Below are 24,805 nucleotides of genomic sequence, written 5' to 3'. Positions count from 1 at the left end.
CTCCCTGAGAATTCTCTTTTGGGAAGCTGCAGCTACTTGTCTGGAGATTCCCACTCTTTTTCTTCATGAGAGGAGGGAAATTTACCTCAGCTTTCTTCCCCTTAAACATGTGTACCCTCGTGTCAGGGACAGATGAGTCATCAGTGATATGCAAAACATCTTTTATTACAATAATCATATATTGAATACTTTTCTGCCAGTCTTGGCTGTACTTTGCATTATCGTAGTCGACACTGGAGTCAGACTTCGTGTCGATATCAGTGTCTACTATTTTGGATAGTGAGCGTTGTGAGACTCTGAAGGTCTCTGTGACATAGGGACAGACATGGGTAGATTCCCTGTCTGTTCTCTAATCTTTAGTAATAAATTCATCTTAGCACTTAATTTCACATATCCAATCAGGTGTCGGCGTTGTCGACGGAGACACCACACACACACATTTGCTCCATCTCTTCCTTAGGAGAGCCTTTTACCGCAGACATGTCGACACACACGTACCGACACACTCCACACACACAGGGAATCTCTTATCTGAAGACAGGTTCCCCCTTAGGCCCTTTGGAGAGACAGAGAGAGAGTATGCCAGCACACACCCCAGCGCTATATGACCCAGGAAAAAACACAGAATGTTTACCCAGTAGCGCTGCTGTAATGTATAATCGCCAAATATGTGCTCCCCCTCTACTTTAAAACCCTCTTTCACCGTGTATCAAGCAGGGGAGAGTCCGGGGAGCTTCCTCCCGGTGCTGTGGAGAGAAAATGGCGCTGGTGAGTGCTGAGGGAGAAGCCCCGCCCCCTCGGCGGCGGGCTTCTGTCCCGCTCAAACGTACTAAAATATGGTGGGGGCTCTTTTATATACATGTACAGTGCCCACCTGTACATGTATATAGTCTTTTGCCATAAGAGAGGTGTTTATATTGCTGCCCAGGGCGCCCCCCCTGCGCCCTTACAGTGACCGGAGTGTGTGAGGTGTAGCGGAGCAATGACGCACAGCTGCAGTGCTGTGCGTTACCTCAGTGAAGATCTGAAGGCTTCTGCCGCCTGAAACGTCTTCTGACTTCGTTTCTTCTGGCTCTGTGAGGAGAACGGCGGCGCGGCTCTGGGAGTGAACGCCCAGGACGAACCTGTGTTCACCCCCTCTGGAGCTAATGGTGTCCAGTAGCCGAGGAAGCAGAGCCTATCATTTAAGTAGGTCTGCCCCTCTCTCCTCAGTCCCTCGATGCAGGGAGCCTGTTGCCAGCAGTGCTCCCTGTAAAAATACAGAAAAAATCCAAACAAAAATGCTTTCTAGGCAAAGAACTCAGGGGAGCTCCCTGCAGTGCACCCATTCTCCTCTGGGCACAGTGTAAAAACTGAGGTCTGGAGGAGGGGCATAGAGGGAGGAGCCAGTGCACACCCAGAATCCAAAGCTTTCTTAAAGTGCCCTATCTCCTGCGGAGCCCGTCTATTCCCCATGGTCCTTACGGAGTCCCCATCATCCTCTAGGACGTTAGAGAAATACCCCTTTATACAGATTATCACTAGATACTTTTAGTGTCGCTGTTTCACATGGTGCTGTCATCTACTAGGAGTAACGTACCTCATCACTCCTGGGGTTCAGTAGAATGGATATGACCGCATCTTCTTGCGCATCCATGTTGTTCCGCAGGCTGCGTCTCAGCCGGGCTCTGTGGAGATACAGCTGAGGAAGGAGTGGATGTTTCAAGATGGCTTCTGAGAAGTGGCGTTCAGCCTGCTGGTACTGCCTGTAAGAGGACAGGGTGCTTAGTGCTTGTGCTGTAACCCAGTCACAGTGTAGGTGCCCTGTATCACTGCCCACCTCAGCTGCTGAGCCTGCAATCCCATCTCATCCAGTAGCTTCGCCACACGGATCCGTATACCCCAATCTCCCTCATCCAGCTCCAGCGCCTGCTGATAATCCGCCAGGGCAAAGGCCAGCTCACCCAGCTGGAAAAGGCAATCTGTTAAAAACAGATAGACACATGGCTTACATTAGCCTGCTAGACTCACTGGGATACACAGGTAACAAGGAAAGCAACCAATCTTCTTCCAGTTTACTAGAGCATTGTCTAAGGCAGGAGTAGGCAACCTGTGGTACTCCAGCTGCTGTGAAGCCACATATCCCAGCCTGCCCAGCCACAGTTTTAGCATATAATAACAGAACACCTGTGGCAGGGCATGCTTGGATTTGTAGTTCCACAGCAGCTGGAGTACCATAGGCTGCCTTCACCTGGCAGCCAATGCCAGAGTTTGGAAATAGGGCAAAAAGCTCTGCTCCCACAGACTAGTCGCAGTGTGGGAAAGTATATCTGAGCTTGGTCTCTCCGTACATACTTGCCACCATTATAAAATAGTTCCCAGTGATCTGGTGCATCTATACGTTGGGCTGATGCACAGGTGTCGCTTGTCCGTTTTGCACATGGATCTTGCGATTTGTCCCACTGTGCATGTACCTGAGCTGTGTGTAACCAACCAGGAGCAACTACGGGACTCATAGGCAGCTCGGCCACATCGCCACTTTGGCAGAATGGTGTGTAACTGGGCGGCAATATATAGGCTAAGGGGTTGTAGGAGGCCTATGCTGAGGTCAGCGTACACAGAGATCCATCTGATTTCAGACAGCTCACTAGCACCAGGTACAGGGTTAGTGCAATGCGTGCTGATAGTGCTGATGACTATCCACAAGCAGAGGGATAGAGGCGTTCTGGCTGCACAGATGTAACTCTGCAAATGGGTGATGATCTGTACTTTGATCCAAGCGAGCAATGCAGCTAACTTGAGTGCACTCACCTCCCCGGTTGATATAAAGCTCCTTCTTGTTCCTTTCCCCCTTCAGAGCTTTGTTCAGTAACAGCACCCCCTCCTGGTAGAAACCCTTCATGTAGCAATGCACAGCAAAGTTATTGTAGGTGAGCAGTAACTGCTTCTCTGCCTCGGTATACAGCTGCAAGCCTTGCCTGCCGTCACCACTCTCTGCACTGCAAAGCTGCATGGCCTGGACAAAGTCATCCACTGCTGCACTGAAATCCTTCAGCCTGGCGTACACTGTACCCCTGAAATATCAAAAATTACTTGATCAGTGAATACTAGATTCGTAGCTGAATTCACAAAACATACTGTACATGTGGTAGATCCATCCGGTAACACACTCTTACAGACATTGCAGTGAAACTGCTTTTTAGATTTTGCTGGTGCCTTACTCATTATGCAGGCAGACAATACAATATACAAAGACAGACACTTGCACGACTCAGTAAAATTGTACTAAGGTGTGTGTAATATATATATGTATATAAGGCCGAAATGCAGTGCAGGGACTATAAACGGTTATTCTGGTCCCATACAGCCATTTGTAGAAACTGCTTATTTCCCCAAATTAGTAATAATTCACATGGATAAATGTAGCAGGAAAAATTCTATTTATGTCAAAATAAACATACACTTGCATGCACTCTACATACACTGCGCCAATTAGATCAGAAACTTCTGTATCGACTACCAATCTATTCCAGGTTTACAACTGCAGTATAGTAATGTAGAGTGGAGAGTATGCAGGATTCCATAGGCCCAGTATCACTCTTATTTACAATAATCTGTTTTAGTGAATGCCAGTTCTCCAGCGACTTAACCAGTTCTCTCCCAGTTGCCACCAGTAGATGTCGCTGTTGGCTAGCTCCAATGAGTCCTGTACACTCTTTGCTGGATTAAGACTCGGCGACTGTAGGCGCCATAGTAAATGCTGTATACTCTGTATACTGGTGGCTGTACTGTTGCCTTGTCATCGTAAATAAGCAATAAGTGAATGCCAGGCTTGCCAATCAAACCCCCTCTCACTATTCTACAGGTGCAGCAGCCTGGGGAAAGGAATTCTGTGGCTCTATTAGCTGCGGGGAGGAAGAAGTTTTCTGGAATGAAACAAGGTGATACATACGAGGTCTCCTTTAAAGGATGTGATTTAACACAAGCCTATCTCTCAGTACCCAGGGGAATAGCAGCTAATACTGACCAGTAGGAGCCTGTGGAGGTGCGAGCATGAGTAAATGGTGCTCTGTAAAGCTGTTTGTGGGCTGTTGTATGCTCTGTACAACCTAGAAATGCCCATGACTGACACAAGTCGTGCAGAACACGCTGTAGGTCAATATTAATCTGCGTTATTAACATTCAGACTTCATACCTGAAAATGTGATACTCGGCTGATGATGGATTGTTCTCTAAGGCAAACGAGATTTTCCTCAAGGCTTCCTGTAGCTGCCCCTGGACAGCATAGTTCACAGCCTTTACCTTCGCCTCCGCCGCTGTTGTCATCAGTTTCTCTTTTATCCTGAGGGCTTCCCGGTGCTCTGGGTCCATTGCCAGAGCTTTCTGTACATCGTGATAGGTCAGTGTGGCCTGGAGGTCATAGAACATCTCTGATTAATCACATTCATGATGTCAAAAGGTCCTACAAGAAAAAACTGAAGCAAACCAGAGATCTCACTGGTTTCTTCTATTCCCGGCGTTATATAAAGATAATAGAAATCAAATTATATATATATATAATACCAATGGTCTAATACCCATTGTGTTACTAGTCAGCAAAGCCAGTTGCTAGTCTGGCTCACTTGACAGAGATATATCTTGAAAAAGTTCTGTAAAAGAACGAAACGCGGCGATAAGGAAGGCATCCACTTGCTAATTGTATCCATTTACAAGATGCGGTCATGTGACCGGCGCTCGGGATCCTGGCGGTCACCATGCCGACGCTGTGATCCCGAATGATCAAAATGCCGGCAGACAGACTGACGACCTGCAAGGACTAGTCCCACTGGTGGGAGTCCACGACACCTATAGAGAGGGAACAGAACCTGTGGCGAGCGCATCAAGCCCGCAAGGGGCTTTGTTGCGCTTGCCAACACCCCCCGCCGGCATTCTGGTCGGTATGCTGACCGCCAGGATCCCCAGCGCCGGTCTCCCAGCCCCAACCCCCATTTACGTATATATCTCTCTAAGTGAGCTCCAAACCACTGCTACTTAAATCGAGCGGAGCTGACCCAACAATTACCACCGTCCATAAACTGAGAGGCAGGGACCCCCATATACACAGGAGGTTCAGGGCGTAATTCATGTTTGTGAGTTTTTAGGCTACGGAACTGTTAATGTTAGCAAGTGCTGCTGCAGTCTAGAAATGACTGCCCACTGGAGACATTGCAAAACTCAATCGCAACTGCGTACACATTCACAGCAGAACCTTGAGGCTAAGGGTAGGCCTACGGCTATGCAGACTGGACACAGCAGTACAGACACAGGCGTCATGTTTATGTATGTACAAGCCTACAGCTGTCAGCAGATACACGTCCTGAAAATGGCCATGACATGACTGCGTTTTTCCAACCACCGCCCATTAATACCTCCAACTGGTCACTTCCTGTCAGTCACTTTTCCCGGAAATCCTCGTTGTGAGCGGGATCTCAGTGGCACCTTGGCACATGCGCATTGCAATCGCAGCACATGCGCAGTCTGCCGGTAATTGCTCCTTTGCATGAACATCGCCTATTACGTACAAACATGAATTAGGATCTTTATCCATAATGGACAGCTGCCCACATGCCGATATTAAGTGGTGGAATCTGACAAACATCTAACTGGGAAGCGGTAACGGAGACCCACTGACAGTTTAGAGGTAATCCCCCTAACAAAGGAATCCCCCTGGTATAATCTACTAAGGGTAGACCTATGTATATAATGACCTCAGCGAACAAACAAAAGGACACTAAACAAGCTGCAATATTTCACCGGGTGTAACCACTGACATGTCTGCTGGCTATTGTAGCAATTGGACAACAAACCTTAATATATAGGATACAATATAGATATGTATCATTATTAATATAGGTTCATTTTACGTATTTTCATGTGTATCATCCCATATAATGAAAGGCAAACGCAGCTCATCACCTCTATGGGGGAAATTCAAGTGTTTTACGTGCTGGCGGCCACTAGATGGTGCCTGAGGAAGCAATGTGCGCCGGCGCTGACATTACGGTTATGTTGTTTCGTAATTTTAACGGGCTGGTAACTAGTACTTTAATAAATGATTAATGTGGTAAGGAGAAGTCTCGTGGATTCTACCAAAAAGCAGATAACTACTGTATTACTAACTAATGGTGAGCGCAGTCACTTTTTTCATTGTTTTGCAAAAGGTTCTACAAGCCTTACATATATGGGGGCTAATTCAGACCTGATCGCTGGCGATCAGGTCTGAAGTGCGCATGCTTCGGCGCATGGCAGACAGCCTACGGCTGTCTTAGCCCTGCAATCGCCTCTGCCTGATTGACAGGCAGAGGCGGTCCCCGGGCGGGAGGGGGTGGGCTGGCGGCGTTTGGCTGCTGTCTACGGGGTGCAGTCTGGGCAACGCAGGCATGCCCGAACCGTTGTGGGGGGGCCGCGGCAGCTGCGTGACATCACAAGCAGCCTCTGCGACCCGGGCAGCGACGAGTAGCTCCCTGCCAGCGCGCAGGAGCTGCGCTGCCTGGGACCTACTCCTACAGAACAAAAGCATCGCCGCTGTGCGATTCTTTTGTATTTGTACGATGGGGTAGGGCATGACATGCGGGGAGGACTATGCCTGTGCTGGGCGTCCCCCCACGTGTCACGGAAGCTGAACGTAGATGTGCTAAATTTAGCACATCTACGATCAGGTCTGAATCACCCCCATGGGGCAGATGTATTAACATGGAGAAGGCATAAGGAAGTGATAAACCAGTGATAAGTGCAAGGTGATAAACACAACAGCCAATCAGCTCCAATATGTAAATTAACAATTAGGAGCTGATAGGCTGGTGCGTTTATCACCTTTCACTTATCACTGGTTTATCACTTCCTTGGGCCTTATTCAGGTTTGTTAGCAAACCAAAAAAATTAGCAATTGGGCAAAACCATGTGCACTGCAGGTGGGGCAGATGTAACATGTGCAGAGAGAGTTAGATATGGGTGGGGTGTGTTCAAACTGAAATCAGGATTGCAGTTTAGAAATTAAGCAGCCAGTATCTACCCTGTACAGAACAATAACCCACCCAAATCTAACTCTCTCTGCACATGTTACATCTGCCCCGTCTGCACACATGGTTTTGCCCTGTTGCTTACTTTTTTGGTTTGCTAATAAACCTGAATAACCCCCATTGTTACTGTTACCTAGGTGATACAGTAGGTAACCTAATATACTCCAGGGGCCACATGGGCAGCCCTCAGAGACAGGCATCTGTAATAAATGTGTTACAGGCTACAACAAACAAATATGGCAATAAGCAGGAAGGAACTGGGAGGCAGCAGGTAAAGATTCAGGGGCTGATTCTGAGACGCACACAATGTTCAGAGAGCTCACACCAAAGGTGCTGTTGCCATGGGGACAGATGGTATAAAAAATTTGGCGGGAAAGTGATGGGCGATGACTGGGAGGTGGCTAGTTGTGTACGCAAATATGGTCCGTTCAGTGGGTGTTATGGGAGTGTTGCAGATGTGTCAATGTAAGCGGTTGGTTTCCAGACACACTGCACCTGCTATAGGGCTGCTGTACATTTTCAATGGTGCTACCGATGGTGGTGTGGAAGCACGCACAACTGGTATTACAGCGCGCACAGGCACTAAAAGTGGGCACCTCAGACCTTGCACGTTCGGCCGCACGGGAGGAGTCTGTATTTGCATACGGTCGCAGATGGGTGACCGCGCTGCTGTGGGTGGTATGCTAACTGCTCGTCACTGTGTTAGTACTGTGGTTTTTGCTAACTGTATTTATTTGAGGGTTATGACTGCAGTTTGTTAATTAGAAGCCAAATAAGCAAAAAGCTGAGGAAAAACTTTTAATTGGACAGGTACTATTATTATTATCATTTATTTTTATGGCACCACAAGGTTCCGCAGCGCTTCACAAGGCATATACACTACATAGCAACAGTGTAACTTAACATAAGTACAATACATTGTAAATTGGCAAAGCTAAGAACAACCTACAGCTATGGAATGGGTTGGGATCGGGTCACCGGCGGTGGGGATCCCGGCTGTCAGCATACCGACGCAAGGATCCCGGCCGCCAGATTGCCAGCGGGGAGCGAATGCAACGAAGCCCCTTGCGGGCTCGCCACAGGTTCTATTCCCACTCTATGGGTGTCGTGGACACCCACGAGTGTAAATAGTCCCTGTTAGTCGGCATGCCAACTGTCGGGATTTCTAGCGGTCGGGATTCTGGTGTCAGTACACTGACCGCCGGGTTCCCGACAGCCGGTAACATGATTACATCCCCTATAGGATAATAGATTAGGTGGGAGGAGGGCACATGGTGAGTGAGTATAGGGCTACTCACTATCTTGTGGGTAGGGAGGCCAATCCCGGGATTCCCGGGATTGCAGTAGGGATCAGTGAAGGGCAGTGGAGAAGGGTGTAGGGAGCAGCGCTGGATGGAGGGTGTAGGTAGTGGTGCGGGAGGGAGGGTGTAGGTAGCGGTGCGGGAGGGAGGGTATAGGTAGCGGTGCGAGAGGGAGGGAGGATGCAGGTAGCGGTGTGGAAGGGAGGCTGTTGGAGAGCACTGCAAGGAGGGAGGGCGGGTGTAAGTAACACTACTTACCATTAGGCGGGCGGCAGCCATGGACACACTGAACGCGGCGGCATTTCAAATGAAGCGCCGGCCACCAGCCAACCAGAGCTGGCGGACCGGCAGCCAATCAGGGAAGCGGCCGCAGCAGTCGCTCCTGATTGGCTGCCGGTCCTCCAGCTCTGATTGGCTGGCGGCCGGCGCTACATTTGAAGTGCCGTCATGTTCAGCGTGTTTCCATGGCTGCCGTCCGCCTAATAGTAAGTAGTATTACGTACACCCACCCTCCTGCACATGCGCAATGTAATCCCGTGAATCCCGGGATTGGAGGCTCCAATCCCGGGATTCAAATCCCGGCATTTTTGGGCCCAAAACCCGGGATCCCGCCGATCCCGATCCCGGGATTGGCCTCCCTACGTGTGGGGCAAGCGGTGGCAAGTCACAGGAATGGGAGGCAGTCACTGAGGTAGTGTATGATATCAGAGCAGCTGGATGAATGCACCTGGAGAGAAAAGATAAGGAGCACAGGTGGCATGGATAGGTGCTAAGGGAGTAACAAGAGGAAGGAGGGCCCTGCCTGTTAGAGCTTACATAATAAGGGGATGGGTGAACGGTCGGCTGGTGGACTGGGATGAAATACCCTGTAGAATTCAAGGCCACCCATACTTTTCTTGATGAACCATCTTCCTATTAAACCCTTGGCCTGAGAATATTATAATGTATAATTATACTGTATAGGTTGTATGGTACTGACGCCAGAAAATCTGATAGTATATACCAATATGGCCGCTGTCATGATGTTACCTTGTTGATGCTATCATACAGCCTGGCACGCACAATGTATAGCTCAGGATTGCCTTGTTCCTCTTCCAGCTGTTTGTTGAGCAAACGGATGCAGTCTGTATATCTTCCCAAGGCGGCAAGGCAACAGATGCTGTCAGGAAACAGGCAGCACAACAGACTCAGAACAGGCAGCAACCACACAGATGTTATTTGTGAAATACAGGTGGATAGGTGACTGCCAAACAGAGCTGTGCAGGGCCCCAATCTGCCAATACAGAGACAGACTATCTTGCTGTCTCACCTGCGCATGTGATACTGTCTGTTCTGCGGCTGGATCTCTGTAGCGCGTGTAAAAGATTCCAAGGCATCCAGGAGACACATCTGATCAAACAGGCTCTGGCCCTAGGTGATAGTAACAGGAATAGTCACTGAGTTACATCAAAAAGGGAAAAATAGGTTCAGACTCTCCAAAATGGCCCCTTCCACTGTGTACAAAATTCTCCGCTCCTGGACTTCCCCCTTAATTTATGATTGCAGAGCCTGAGATCTAATTAATTGAAGAGAATCATAAATGAAGTGGGAAGTCCAGGAGCAAAAACAGAAGTGGAATGAGGACAATCTATACACAACTCATAACGTTTGATGTTTTCATGTGACGGAATAGGTGATATATAGGGATAGGTGAAAGAGTACTAAGCTAATGTGCTTTAAGGGCACACAAAGGGCCTAAATCAGACCTGATCGCTGCTGTGCATTCTTCGCACAGTGGGCGACCAGGTCTGAACTGTGCATGCGCCGGCGCATGCCAAAGATGCGATCGGCATCTCTGCCCAGCAATCGCCGCTGCCTGATTGACAGGCAGAGGTGGTCGCGGGGCGGGGCGGCGGCATCTGGCTGCCGTTTTGGGGGTGTGGTCCAAGCAACTCAGGCGTGCCCGGACCGTGCTGGAGGTGGGCCGCGGCGGCTGCGTGACATCACACGCAGCCGCTGCGACCCCGGAAGCGATGAGTAGCTCCCTGACAGCGCGCAGAAGCAGCACTGGTAGGGAGACTGGCATACTGTAGGTACACTCTCCAGCAGAATGTATCTAGCAGAGTCTTCTTTAATGTCATCAAGCTTGTACTCAGTGTCATCAAGTAGTTGTTTGCGATAAGGGCCATCAAAAGCTGACAAGGGCCTGGGTACTGGGGTGTGTGGGGAAGAGGTTTAGCCAAATTCAGTAGAGTATCCCTTTCAGCAGCTTACTCGGCCCACCATGCTTGGTGCACGAAGCAGCGATGCAAAGGGGGACAATGTCCCTATTAACAACTGACCACAGGGTTCATTTATGTTGCTGGGAGACAACTGACCTACTCAGGGTCGGACTGGCCATCTTGCACTCCTGGCAAATGCCAGAAGGGCCAATGGCCTGTTGGGCTGGTCTGGCCACATAGAGAGCGGGGCTGGCAGTTCAGCGCAGCCTCCCGGCTCTCTGTTCGAACGCCCACCCCACCTCCAGCCCCACCACCCGCTAGTAGCCGGCATAAAGATAGATGAGGACGTGCCGCAAAGCCATCCCACCTTGACTCGTGGCAAACTCCCTTCAGTTGTGGCTACACCCCCTTGTTGTGCCCGCCCGCGCACCACATGCCAGGGCTGCTTCATGGTAGGGATGGACATTGTAACTCCAGCACCAAATTATGGTTGGGCTTCCGCCATCTAAACTTTCGAAGCGATAGTAACTAACCATCGTATTAGAAGAATTATATGGAAAAAGTATTCATTTTACTTGCGCAAAAAAACCTGTTTGCACATGTGCAAAAGCAACCTGTGGCCATTCCCGATGTTAAACAGCTGAATTCATCTGCATTTTAACATAAAATGGCTAACACATCCACACCATTCGATGGTGGCTACCATTGGAAAGCCACCATCGAACGTTGAAAACACTAACATCGCGAGAAAAATATTGATGGTTGCAAACCATCGGAAACAGATGTCCATACCTACTTGTTATGCACACCAGTGCCTGCAGGAATCTACTGGTGTCAGAACTGTTATGCACTCCAGCGCCTGCAGGAATGTACTGGTGTTTGAACTGTTATGCACACCAGTGCTTGCAGGAATGTACTGGTGTCTGAACGGATTGGTATGCAAAACAAATGAACTCACAGACAGACTGGGGAATATGACATTACGTACACAGAAGGTGATAGGGTAACAAAATACACACAAAGTGAACAGAGAAGCCCAGAGGCTAAGGAACTGGGTGTCTCCCTAGTATTAGTAATGCTCAGATGGGAAAAGCAAGATGTTGTGTTTTAATACGTAGAGAACCCGAAATGCTGTTGCTAAGGGCAACAGCAAAACCCTAAAGGGTTACCAACGGGTGTGGCAGTAAACTCCTTGGTCAGAGATGGAATGATAGACACAAGGAGAGTCTCCACAATCCTAATTCTCACTTGCAGTGCACAGGTTCAGCTTACTGCCACTAAACTGACACCTGACACCTTGCACAGTGAGACAGGATTTAGGCAGGCAAGTCTTAGAATACAGCCGCAAACTTGCTAAGTTCACAGAGTAGTAAAAGAACCCTAGCAAGTTAAACGACTGACTCCAGTCTTACTGCTAGGTCTGGATTGGCAGAGTGTAGTACCAAATCCCCAGGCCTATTTGCAGTAAGCAACAACAAATACAAAGCTACACAGTACTGGCTAACTTTCAGGAACTGACTAACCAACAAAGATTCAGCAGCATCTGCTTAACCTGAGAAGAGGCCTTATAAAGCAGGTGCTGTCCACGCCCCACTCAGACCTCACAGACTGTGAGCACAAAAACCAGCACCGGATCCCCTGCCGTGCACAGAGCCTGTAACCACTGCACAGCAAAAGACCCGAACCGGAGTATCAGCTGCGCTCAGGTTACTCCGCTAGCACTTGTCTCCCGGTTGCCATGACGACGTGGCAGCACAGGGCAGGAGACCCTAACAGTACCCCCCCTCTGACGAGGGGTCAAAGAACCCCTACCACTGGGTTTATCGGGGAACTGCGAGAAGAAAGAGCGTATCAGTCTGGGGGCATGAAGATCACAACTGCGCACCCACGACCGCTCCTCCGGGCCATACCCCTTCCAATGCACCAAAAATGACAGACGACCCCGAACCATCTTGGAGTCAAGAATCCTTTCAACAACAAACTCCCTCTGGCCACGTATCAGAAGAGGGGAAGGTCTTCCACTGGAAGAAGGATTACTAATCGCCCGTTTTAAAAGGGAACAATGAAATGTTTTATTGATACCCAAAGAACGGGGCAGATCTAACTGAAATGCCACCGGATTGATAACCCTGGTGATCTTATAAGGGCCGATGAACCGGGGGCCTAACTTATGAGATGGCTGTCTCAACTTCAAATTCTTGGTAGACAACCAGACGAAGTCTCCTAATTTGAAGCTGCAGGGTCTTTTCCGCTTATCAAAAACCCTTTTGGTCACTAATGACACAGACACAAGGGCTTTCTTCACTTTCCGACAAATACCTCTAAGGACTGAAACCACAGAGGAACCACCAGGCGTGGAGTCCAGGGGGTCAAAAGAATTGGCCTTAGGATGATGCCCATACACACAAAGGAAGGGAGAGATCCCTGTAGCAGAGTGAGCCGCGTTGTTATAGGCAAACTCCGCCATGGACAGATGAGCAACCCAGTCAGTCTGACACTTGGAGACATAACACCTGAGGAACTGCTCAAGGGACTGGTTCACCCTTTCAGTCTGCCCATTAGACTGCGGATGGTAGCCTGACGACAAGCTGACAGAAATCTGGAGATCGGAACAAAATGCCCTCCAGAATTTGGCCACAAACTGGGATCCGCGGTCAGAGACCACATCAAGTGGCAACCCGTGGAGACGCACAACATGCAGCATAAATAATTCAGACAGGCGTCTGGCCGATGGCAGCCCAACCAGTGGAACGAAGTGCGCCATCTTCGAAAACCTGTCAACGACAACCCAGATGGCTGTCATCCCCGAGGATTTGGGCAAGTCCACCACAAAATCCATTGAAATGTGGGTCCATGGCTTAGATGGGATAGAGAGTGGATGTAATGGGCCAACAGGAACCCCTCTAGGAGTCTTATTTCGGGCACAGATGTCACATGCCCGAACCCACTGATCCACATCCTTAGCCACCGAGGGCCACCACACCGCCCTAGATAGCAACTCCCGAGTTCTGGCAATACCCGGGTGACCTGCCGACTTCTTGGCATGGAATTCCAGGAACACTCGCTGTCTTAACCTAGGAGGCACAAACAAAAGACCTACCGGAAGGTCTGGAGGAGCCTGCTCCTGTGCTCTAAGGACTAATGATAAGAGGTCCTGGGTAATGCCCACTTTAATACATGATGGGGACACAATGGGCAACGGCTCCTCGGTGGTCTCCTGGATTGGAGCAAAACTCCGCGAGAGCGCATCAGCCTTGATGTTTTTTGACCCAGGGCGATATGTTATCAAAAAATTAAAGCGAGCAAAAAACAAAGCCCATCGTGCCTGCCTGGCATTGAGACGCTTCGCTGACTCTAAATATGCCAGATTCTTATGGTCGGTGAGAATTGAGACCACAAACTTAGCCCCCTCAAGCCAGTGTCTCCACTCCTCGAGTGCATCCTTAATAGCCAACAATTCCCGGTTACCCACGTCATAATTCATCTCGGCAGGCGAAAATTTACGGGAAAAGTAAGCACAGGGATGAAGGCGATTATCAGACACTCCCATCTGAGAAAGCACTGCCCCAATACCCATCTCAGAGGCATCCACCTCCACCACAAAAGGACGCTCTGGATCTGGGTGTCGCAGCACCTTGGCCGATACAAATGCCCTTTTGAGACGGGCAAAAGCCGCTTTAGCCTCACAAGACCAGTGAGCAACATCCACCCCTTTCTTAGTGAGTGCCACCAAGGGCGCCACTATAGACGAAAATCCAGCGATAAATCGTCTATAAAAATTCGCAAAGCCCAGGAAACGCTGAAGCGCTTTCAAACTAGTGGGCTGCACCCAATCCAGGACTGCCTGTACCTTGGAACCCTCCATTTGGAAACCTTCTGGGGAGATAATATATCCTAGAAATGCGATTTGCTGAACTTCAAATTCGCACTTCTCCAGCTTCGCCCCAAGCCGGTGGTCTCTGAGTTTCTGGAGGACTAAGCGTACATGCTTCCGATGTTCCTCCAGGGAATGGGAGAAGATTAGGATGTCATCTAAGTATACAACTAAGAATCTATCCAAATATTCCCTGAGCACATCATTCATGAAATCCTGGAAGACTGCCGGGGCATTACAGAGCCCAAAAGGCATCACCAAATATTCATAATGCCCTGAGTGGGTATTAAAGGCAGTCTTCCATTCATCCCCCTCTCTTATTCGGATTAGATTGTACGCACCGCGTAGGTCAATCTTAGAAAAAATGGTGGCAGTACGAAGCTGGTCAAACAAGACCGAAATGAGGGGCAGTGGGTATGAGTTTTTAATCGTGATACGGTTCAATTCCCTGAAGTCGATGCAGGGTCGCAACGAACCGTCCTTTTTACCCACGAAGAAGAACCCCGACCCAACTGGAGACTGTGAAGGTCTGATAAATCCCTTAGCCAAGTTCTCCTGAATGTACTCTGCCATAGCCTGAGTCTCAGGACGTGACAGGGAGTACAACCTGCTCTTGGGAAGCTTAGCATTTGGCAACAAATCAATGGCACAGTCATAGGGGCGATGGGGAGGTAGTACCTCTGCAACTTTTTTGGAGAACACGTCCGCAAAATCTGTATAACACCCTGGCAATCCTGGCAAACTTAGCTGCGAGAGCCTGACTGGAAGGCTCAAGCAACTCCTGAAACAATCAGTACCCCAACTAAGAATCTCCCCAGAGACCCAGTCAAATTGAGGATTGTGGGCCCTTAACCAGGGTAACCCCAACACCAATGGGGCAAAAGTACAGACAGTCACATAAAAGGACAATTTTTCAGAGTGTGTGGCTCCAATAAACAAAGAAATCTGGCTAGTGCAAGAGGTAATTTTACCTTGGGATAATGGTTCCCCGTTTAACCCACAAATCTCAATTTCCGATGCCAAGGGTACTAAGGGAACAGAGTGTTTCAGGGCGAATTGGCGGTCCATAAAAACCCCGTCGGCCCCACTGTCCACAAAGGCCTCAGTCTTGACAGTTTGACCGAGGATCTTCAAGCTCACCGGAATGATAAAAGTCTTCTTGGGAAATTCTGACTTCTGGCCTGACAGGATATTTCCCATCACCCTCAGGCCCTGAAGTTTTCCGGCTTTTCTGGGCATGATACTACCACATGACCTTTATTCCCACAGTACAAACACAACCCCTGCTGTCTTCTCACGCGAGGAGAGGCGGGTAGCCCCAATCTGCATAGGCTCCTCAGGAAATTCATCAGAGTCTGAGGTTCCCTTGGGAAAGTAGGAAACCTCAGTCTCCCTTTCAAGCCTACGCTCTCTCAGCCGTCTATCCACCCGGATGGATAACTGCATGAGCTGATCCAAGCTATCAGGCAAGGGATATTGTACCAGTTGGTCCTTTATCTGGTTAGAAAGACCTCTTCGGTACTGGTGTCTCAGGGCTGGGTCATTCCACTGGGTATCATGGGCCAACCTCCGAAACTCCGTACAGTAAACTTCAACTGGCCTTCGCCCTTGCTTAAGGATCGAAATCTGAGCCTCGGCTGAGGCCGTCTTGTCAGGGTCATCATACAACATGCCCAGTGCCGTAAAAAAAGCATCAACACTTTTAAGCGACGGACAGTCAGGCTGCAACCCATATGCCCAGACCTGTGGGTCTCCTTGTAGCAAGGAAATCACTATGCTCACCCGCTGAATCTCCGACCCAGAAGACTGAGGCCTAAGCCGGAAGTATAGCTTGCAGCTCTCCTTGAAACAAAAGAACTGCGAGCGATCTCCAGAAAAACGATCCGGGAGATTTACTTTCGGCTCCTTAACCCCTGAAGGTGCTGCTGGTGCGGGAGCTCCGCCAGCGGCCTGGGAGGTGTGCATTTTAATGGACAAATCATTAAATTGTCGAGTCAGGACCTGCACCTGATCGACCACCTGTTGCAACGTATTTTGAGGGGTATGCTCCATATTCCCACAAAATTTAAACAGGAGTATTAGGCTGCTGAATATGTTATGCACACCAGTGCCTGCAGGAATGTACTGGTGTCAGAACTGTTATGCACTCCAGCGCCTGCAGGAATGTACTGGTGTTTGAACTGTTATGCACACCAGTGCCTGCAGGAATGTACTGGTGTCTGAACGGATAGGTATGCAAAACAAATGAACTCACAGACAGACTGGGGAATATGACATTACGTACACAGAAGGTGATAGGGTAACAAAATACACACAAAGTGAACAGAGAAGCCCAGAGGCTAAGGAACTGGGTGTCTCCCTAGTATTAGTAATGCTCAGATGGGAAAAGCAAGATGTTGTGTTTTAATACGTAGAGAACCCGAAATGCTGTTGCTAAGGGCAACAGCAAAACCCTAAAGGGTTACCAACGGGTGTGGCAGTAAACTCCTTGGTCAGAGATGGAATGATAGACACAAGGAGAGTCTCCACAATCCTAAATCTCACTTGCAGTGCACAGGTTCAGCTTACTGCCACTAAACTGACACCTGACACCTTGCACAGTGAGACAGGATTTAGGCAGGCAAGTCTTAGAATACAGCCGCAAACTTGCTAAGTTCACAGAGTAGTAAAAGAACCCCAGCAAGTTAAACGACTGACTCCAGTCTTACTGCTAGGTCTGGATTGGCAGAGTGTAGTACCAAATCCCCAGGCCTATTTGCAGTAAGCAACAACAAATACAAAGCTACACAGTACTGGCTAACTTTCAGGAACTGACTAACCAACAAAGATTCAGCAGCATCTGCTTAACCTGAGAAGAGGCCTTATAAAGCAGGTGCTGTCCACGCCCCACTCAGACCTCACAGACTGTGAGCACAAAAACCAGCACAGGATCCCCTGCCGTGCACAGAGCCTGTAACCACTGCACAGCAAAAGACCCGAACCGGAGTATCAGCTGCGCTCAGGTTACTCCGCTAGCACTTGTCTCCCGGTTGCCATGACGACGTGGCAGCACAGGGCAGGAGACCCTAACACTACTTCATGGACCTACAAGTATAATTTTGGATTGTGGGATGCAGCCAGAGCACCGGGAGGAAACCCACGCTATACAGAGTACATCTTCCAGGTAAGAAACATTCATATTAATGACTACTTTAGGGACACATGAGGCAAGGTTCCCTGTGTCTCACCTGCAGGTAATAGGTAAAGGCCAGCAGTTCTGTATGCTCCTGCAGTGGGTGAGTGATGGAGCAGGCCTTCTGTAAGTTCAGGGCCGCAGACTGGAAGTCACAGAGCTGGAGAAACGCTTCTGCTCTCTTCACATACAGCTGTATCTATAGAACCATACAACAGGACTCATTATAGAAGCTCGTAGTGAGAGATGGGAGACACTGATGAACAATTAGCACACAGATATGTGCTGTAACCCATAGCGACTGTCACAAGCTGTCATTTATCTAACATTACTTAGAAAATGGAATATGAACACTTTACAAGAAGAAAACCTCTATAGGATGAATGGCAATGGTGTTATTCTGTTATTACATAGTGGTACTATACCTTCTCCGGACACAGGTTAATAGCTTTTGAGAATGAGATGACCGCCTTCTCCCATTCACCCTGCGACAGGCACTGCAGACCCCGCTCATAGCTGGAAAGACAAATGTAGACATGGCTCCAGGTAGGTGAACATCTACCCCTCTGCATTGCCAATAACCCCAGTGACAAAGGTTACAACTAGCACATGTCTATGTTCAACCCGCACACACCTCAGTGTAGCAGTTATAATAGAAAGATGACTGCTGGGTAAACAGAGATACACTGATCTCTACAGTATCAGTGGCCATATTTATTTTTATACTGCCAGAGGGCAGGCTTAATCTGTCTCCTGTGAGTGCATATTATATATATATTTGGAACCTTTTGCAAAATGTGCATTTTTGAAGCTTATCAGATTATAGCACTAATATATTCATAGCCATATTAAGGGGGGGTAGCAGGGCATACAGTACCCCGGCCCCCCTTTGTTAAGGGCCCCCCCAAACAGAGCACACCGACATCGCTAGCTTTCCCTCTCACGCAGTAGCAGAACCAGACATCCAGAAGGCGAGGAGGGCAGCATGCATTGCAGGCAGAGTATCAGGTTTTATGAGCTACCGATTGAGCTTTCTGACCAGAGGAGAGATAGGAGGGTGGAGAGAGCTGTAAGTGACACAGGGCAGACCCTCCAACATGACCCGCCCCACCAGGTACGAAATGCTCTGTTCCTGGACTTCCCTCTTAATTTATAATTTCCATCACCTGTGTTGAACTAGTTAAATGATAAGAAAGCTGTTTCTTCACAGGTGATGGCAATAATAAATTAAGAGGGAAGTCCAGAAACAGAGCATTTTGTACCTAGTGGGGCGGGTCATGTTGGAGGGTCTGACAGGGATCCCAGCTTCTCCTCCTCCCTGCCTGGGTGTCTGGGTCCTATGTAACCTTGCATTATTCAACTATTAGTTTAAATCTAATATACCCCATTGGATTAAATTCAATATACACAATCCATACATCCTAACATGACCCAGTCCTGGAGGGATAACATGCTATATTAAGTTATGATTGCAATCACCTGTGTTGAAACACTTTTCATATCTATGAAATAGTTCAACACAGGTAACACCAATTATATATTAAGAAGGAAGACCAGATAGAGAGCATTGTATCCCTCCTGGAATGGGTCATGTTGGGAGGTATGCACAATCTAAAATATACTCCCCCGCCTTCCACCAGGGCTCCCTTGTCTTAAGTGCCCCGGGCACCACCAAGGCTTTATCCGGCCCTGAATATATTTTATACGAAAAAGCACACATCATTACAATGGCAATTTAATTTAGAACATAATACAACATCATACAATGAACTTTATAACTCAATTTTACATTTTAATAACAGTTATACGTAGTGAACTGTGGGAAAGCACATTTCTTAGTGTCGCACAATATTCATTAGTACTTCGTCAGGAAGCCTTTTGCTGCAGTTACATACCTCCCAACATTGGTGGCCAGTGGGTCGGGACCTTTGGCATTCCAAAAGTGCGCCTGCATCAGAAAAAGTGTGGAGCCTAAGTAAAAGGGGCGGAGCCTTGTGTCACTCCCTTTTCAGTCACTCTCCGTTATGCTGGGCTGCCCCCGCACTCTCTCTGCACTGTGAATCGCACAGCATTTATTCACCCACTGATTACCCACTACTCTGCATAGTTTGTGCTCCCCCCAAGTGCTTCCCCTTCCCCACTTCAGGACACTGATGCTATTTAAAGTGCCAATGATCAAAAAAAATTGTCCCACACCTTTTGCTGTCATACATCCCCACAGCATAACACTAACTGGATGCTTCACAGTAGGTGTTGTGCACTCAGGTAGCAAATTTTCTCCAATTCATCTGTGGACATATTTCATGCCATCACTACCAAATATGTCTCTCCAGATGACACTGTTCCATTGTTCTTCTGACCACTTAATATGATTTTTAGCCCATTCTAATCTTTTCTGTCTTTGAGAGATAAAAGCAACTTTTTCCTTGGAATTCTGCCATTTAATCCAAAATATTGAAGTCTGCGTCCTGGCACTGATGTTTACACCACATTCACATGAATCATTTTGGATTGGCTCAGATTAATTTTTTTTTGTCTCTCAAGGACAGTTTTTTCATTCTTCTATCACAGCATGGTGTTGTGGATCTTTTCTTACCTTTACAAGTTTGGTTTCCGAGTTGATCGCTCGCTAGCTACTTTTTTTTTTTGTATCAATAGTTTTTATTGAGAAAAAAGTCACTTTTATGGGATACAGAACGAAAAGGGTGTTACATAACAACACAATACAAAGGTAGATATGAAGGGGGTACATGGGGGTGGGGGGGGGGGGGAGCGTCCAGACTAAGGATGGGGGCTAGTACATCGGAACCAAACATATATAATGCAACAGTTATATTTATGCATAGGAGAAACCGTTACATTGCTACAAGAAAATAGGGCTCCAGTACTGGAGGCCAAGGCATATAGATATAGATTGAGAGAAGGTAGGGAGGAAAGTCTAGGCTAAGTCGCCTCGGTTTGGGGAGGGGAGGGTATTGAACTATACTGATAGGGGAGAGTAACCTGACAACCAATACCATAGAGCATAGGTTCTCAAACTCGGTCCTCAGGACCCCACACGGTGCATGTTTTGCAGGTCTCCTCACAGAATCACAAGTGAAATAATTAACTCCACCTGTGGACCTTTTAAAACGTGTCAGTGAGTAATTAATACACCTGTGTACCTACTGGGCTACCTGCAAAACATGCACTGTGTGGGGTCCTGAGGACCGAGTTTGAGAACCTGTGCCATAGAGCATCAGATCGTGTCTGGTTGTTCAATTAAACTAAAGTGGGTTGGGTTGTGTATAGGTGGTTTATGAAAGTATTGAGATCCTTCATCAGAGGAGACATAGCGATGCCACGGGGACCAGCTTGTTTTGGGGGGAGTAGTGTTGGTGGAGGAGAGGATATATTCCGTTTCCATGAGGAAGTGATGATTCATCTTATGAATAACTTTTAGCAAGGTAGGGGGTGAAGGTTGTTTCCACAGTTGAGCCAGGTTGGCGCGGGCGGCTATTAGGATGTGGCCTAGGACATATCTGCCGGATGGGGGGACAGAAGGGGGGACAACATGGAATAATGCTAGGGTCGGGTCTGGCGTGATGTGAATGGACAGCACCTTATTTATCAGGTCGAATACCTACGACCAATATTTGGCAATCACTGGGCACGTCCAGAATATATGGTAGATATGGCCTACCGAGCCACAGAGTCTCCAACACTTATTACTATGGGAGGGCCAAAATTTATGGAGTCGATCAGGGGTCAGGTACAGTCTGTGTATCAGTTTTATATGCATTTCAGTGTGGTTTAAGCATTTGGACATGGAGTAAGAAGTTAAAAAAATGAGATGCCAGTCATTTAGCGTCAGGGTTCTTCCCAGGTCTTGTTCACATTTCAATTGAGCATTAGATTTGGGGTGGGAGGTAGGGGTTATCAGTAGTTTATACCAGTACGTAATGTCGCCTTTAGATTCAGTTAGGGAAAGACGAGAGAAGAGGGTATATGAAGTTGTGTGTAGCGTTGAGTAGGTAGAGGGGATTGATCTCCACCAGTGTGCAACTTGCATATAGTGGAAGAGTTCTGTGGCGGGTAAAGAAAACTCTGACTGGAGAGCTGAGAAGGGTGTTAGAGAGAGTCCGTCGAGTAGGTCGCCTAGGCATATTATACCTGCATGTCTCCATTTAGATAGATTAAGGTGGGGTATCATTAGTGCTAGTGTAGTAATGGAGATCTGAGAAATGTGAGATATGGGGGATGGAAGGGTGGCGGATAATTTGTCCCAGGTTTGTAGTGTGGCTTGCGTGGAGGGAAGGAGAGTCATAAGGGTGGGTCGGAGCGGCTTTGGGATGCGGAAAAGATCAGCTAGAGGGATTGGGTTTGCTCGAATTTGTTCCAGCTCCATCCAACCCAAGTGTGAGTGGGCCTCAAAATAATATTTAGTGGGGGCCAAAAGAGAGGCTCGTGGGAGGACCATTCTGGAGAGAGCCAGCGAGGGTGGTTTTGAAGACCAGACATATCTAGACATGACAGACGAACAGGTCTGTAGGGTCTTTTTTGGAAAGGTGTATGGAATTGTGCGGAAAAGGTACATTAGTTTGGGTAGTAGGGACATTTTAAATGCTGCCATACGTCCCAGCCAGGAGACCTCATAAGATGACCAGGATTTTGTTAGGGCTTCTAGCGTCTCTATCAGGGGGAAGAGGTTAACAGTGAAGACGTCAGAGGTGGAGATAGGGATGTTGATACCTAGATATTTTATTGTGTGTTTCCGCCAATTGTATGGAAAGGAGGATTGGAGGGTTGGGAGGGAATGGGGTAGGTTGAAGGGGAGGGCGTCCGTTTTGGTAGTGTTAAGTTTATAGTAAGATGCTAGGCTATAGGCATCTAGAATAGAATGTAAGACAGGTAGAGTTGTAGCGGGTTCAGAGATGAAGAGGAGGACATCGTCTGCAAAGAGGCTTAGTTTATGGGAGGATGAACCAAATTGTAGAGCCGGAATATGGGGGTTATCGCGTATTGTAATTGCAAGGGGTTCGATTGACAGGACGAATATTAGAGGGGATAGAGGGCAACCTTGTCTAGTACCATTTGTGATAGGGAAAGATTCGGACAAGAAGCCACTGCTGAACACCCGGGCCGTAGGAGAACTATATAGTGCTAGAATAGAGGTTAGTATACGATCTCTAAATCCGAATCGGAGGAGGGCTTCACGCATGTACTTCCAATTTAATCTGTCAAAGGCCTTCTCAGCATCCAAGGATAGCAAGAGAAGGCCCTGATCCCTAGATAGGGAGTCTATCAGGTTGAAGACCCTTCGTGTGTTATCAGACGCTTGTCTTCCAGGCACGAAGCCAGTTTGGTCCGGGTGTACTAGCAGTGGGAGGAATCTGTTAATACGTGTTGCAATTATTTTGGCATAGAGTTTGATATCGCAGTTGAGTAGTGCGATAGGTCGGTAGTTATGCACATAGGCAGGGTCCTTTCCGGGTTTAGGGATGGTAACAATACGCGCTTCTAGGAGTTCTGGGGGAAGAGAGCCGTGGTCAGAAAATGCATTGAAGAGGGCAGTCAGGTGGGGAGAGAGAACGTCACAAAAAGTGGCACAGAAATCGGAGACAAATCCATCTGGGCCTGGGGCCTTGTTTCTAGGGGTGGATTTAATAGCTGTGGAGATTTCCTCCGCCGACCATGGGGCATTAAGTGTAGATAGTTGCTCCTGGGTGAGAGTAGGGAAAGAGAGGTTATCCAAAAAAGAAGAAATAGAAGAAGAGGTGGGTTGAGGAGTTGAAGGGTCAGTTGCTAGATTATATAGTTTGGCGTAATATTTTGCAAATTGGCTCGTTATGTCTCTGGGGTTTAATATCTTCTGTTTGGTGGGAGAGTAGATACACTTAATCTTATTTCTGGCTTGCTGAACCCGTAATTTACGCGCTAACATTCTGCCGTCTTTATTTCCAAGGAGGTAGAATTTGTGGCGCATTCTATTCAAAGCCGCTTGGGTGCGGGCGAGGAGCAATTTTTGGAGTTGACCTCGAACATTGGAGATTTCATTTTTAAGAATTCTAGAGGGATGGGCTATATTTTGAGTTTCGAGATCTAACAGTTCAGCTTCTAGTTTCGCTTGCAGTTGGCGGGCCTGTTTTTTGAGAGTGGCACCTGCTTGAATGGCGGCTCCGCGGGTGACAGCCTTAAAGGCACACCAGTGGTTAATAGAAGAGGTGTCTTGGGGGGGAATTAGTGGCTAAGTAAGAGTTAATGGAGTCAAAGATAATTTTTTTAGACACAGGGTTATTTAGGAGATATGGGTATAGGCGCCATTGGCGGGGTGGGTTGCGGAGGTCGTGTAGGTTCCATTTCCAGAGAACTGGGGCGTGGTCAGACCAGGTAATTGGCAAAATATCGACGTCTTTAGTTCTCTGGAGAGACCATTTGTCACATAGAATTAAGTCTATTCTGGAGTAGGTATTGTGGACAAGGGAGTGGAATGTATATTCCCGACCCGAGGGATTATGGGTCCTCCAGACATCGTAAAGGTCGAATTCCGCAAGTAGATTGCGAAAGGCTGAGGAGAGGCCAGAGTGAGCAGAGGAAACAGGTTGGGAGAGTTGGCGGGACTTGTCCATTTTCGGGTCTAGAACAAGGTTATAGTCACCCAAAACAACTAGGGAGCCCTTTAGTGTGTTACGTATGGTGAGGAATAGTTTACGCAGGAAGGGGACTTGGTTAGAGTTAGGTGCATATAGGGATACCAATGTAACAGGCTTGTCGTCTAGCAGGCCGGTGAGGATAAGATAGCGGCCACTTTTGTCTGAGAGTTGAGAATGGAGGGTAAAAGAGACATTTTTGCTAAAAAGGATGGCCACCTCATTCCTTTTAAACGGACCATTAGCGTAGTACCCCGCAGGGAAGTAGCTGTTCTTAAAAAGGGGAGGGTTAACAGAAGAGAAGTGTGTTTCTTGCAGTGCGACAACGTCTGCTTTTTGTTGGTGGAAGGATGTGAGGGCCAGTCTACGCTTGTTAGGCGAGTTCAGTCCTTTGACATTGAGGGATAGAAGGTTCAGCATTGGAAACATATATCAGGGATGAGAGATAGAGGTCTATATTGAACTAATTTAGTGTACATGTACCGAATACTAGGGTGCAGTTGTGAATGGAAGTGTGAGCCATGTCTGGAGCTCAGGGGGGAGGGAGGCATGCGGGGATAGCGTGGGGGAGGTTCAAATCGGGAAAGTAGG

The 24,805-nt window shown here is 48.1% G+C and overlaps 1 protein-coding gene across 2 annotated transcripts in view; it reads right to left on the bottom strand.

The window, feature by feature from the left end:
• The window catches only part of TTC16 (tetratricopeptide repeat domain 16), a 125,660-nt gene that overhangs the window by 63,383 nt on the left and 37,472 nt on the right, over window positions 1-24,805 (bottom strand). For both annotated transcript variants that reach the window (XM_063936629.1, XM_063936628.1), the window contains exons 4-11: window positions 18,011-18,101; window positions 17,641-17,784; window positions 9,648-9,748; window positions 9,368-9,497; window positions 4,175-4,389; window positions 2,791-3,053; window positions 1,820-1,961; window positions 1,580-1,745 (exon numbers count right to left, since the gene is read on the bottom strand). In XM_063936629.1, coding sequence (XP_063792699.1) covers window positions 1,580-1,745; window positions 1,820-1,961; window positions 2,791-3,053; window positions 4,175-4,389; window positions 9,368-9,497; window positions 9,648-9,748; window positions 17,641-17,784; window positions 18,011-18,101 — 1,252 coding nt within the window. The remainder of the gene's footprint in view (window positions 1-1,579; window positions 1,746-1,819; window positions 1,962-2,790; window positions 3,054-4,174; window positions 4,390-9,367; window positions 9,498-9,647; window positions 9,749-17,640; window positions 17,785-18,010; window positions 18,102-24,805) is intronic.

The sequence above is a fragment of the Pseudophryne corroboree genome, chromosome 8 (genome assembly GCF_028390025.1).
Source record: "Pseudophryne corroboree isolate aPseCor3 chromosome 8, aPseCor3.hap2, whole genome shotgun sequence".
In the NCBI taxonomy this organism is placed as follows: domain Eukaryota; kingdom Metazoa; phylum Chordata; class Amphibia; order Anura; family Myobatrachidae; genus Pseudophryne; species Pseudophryne corroboree.
The sequence above is the reverse complement of the archived record's forward strand: the minus strand, read 5'-3'. Positions and strand labels throughout refer to the sequence as shown.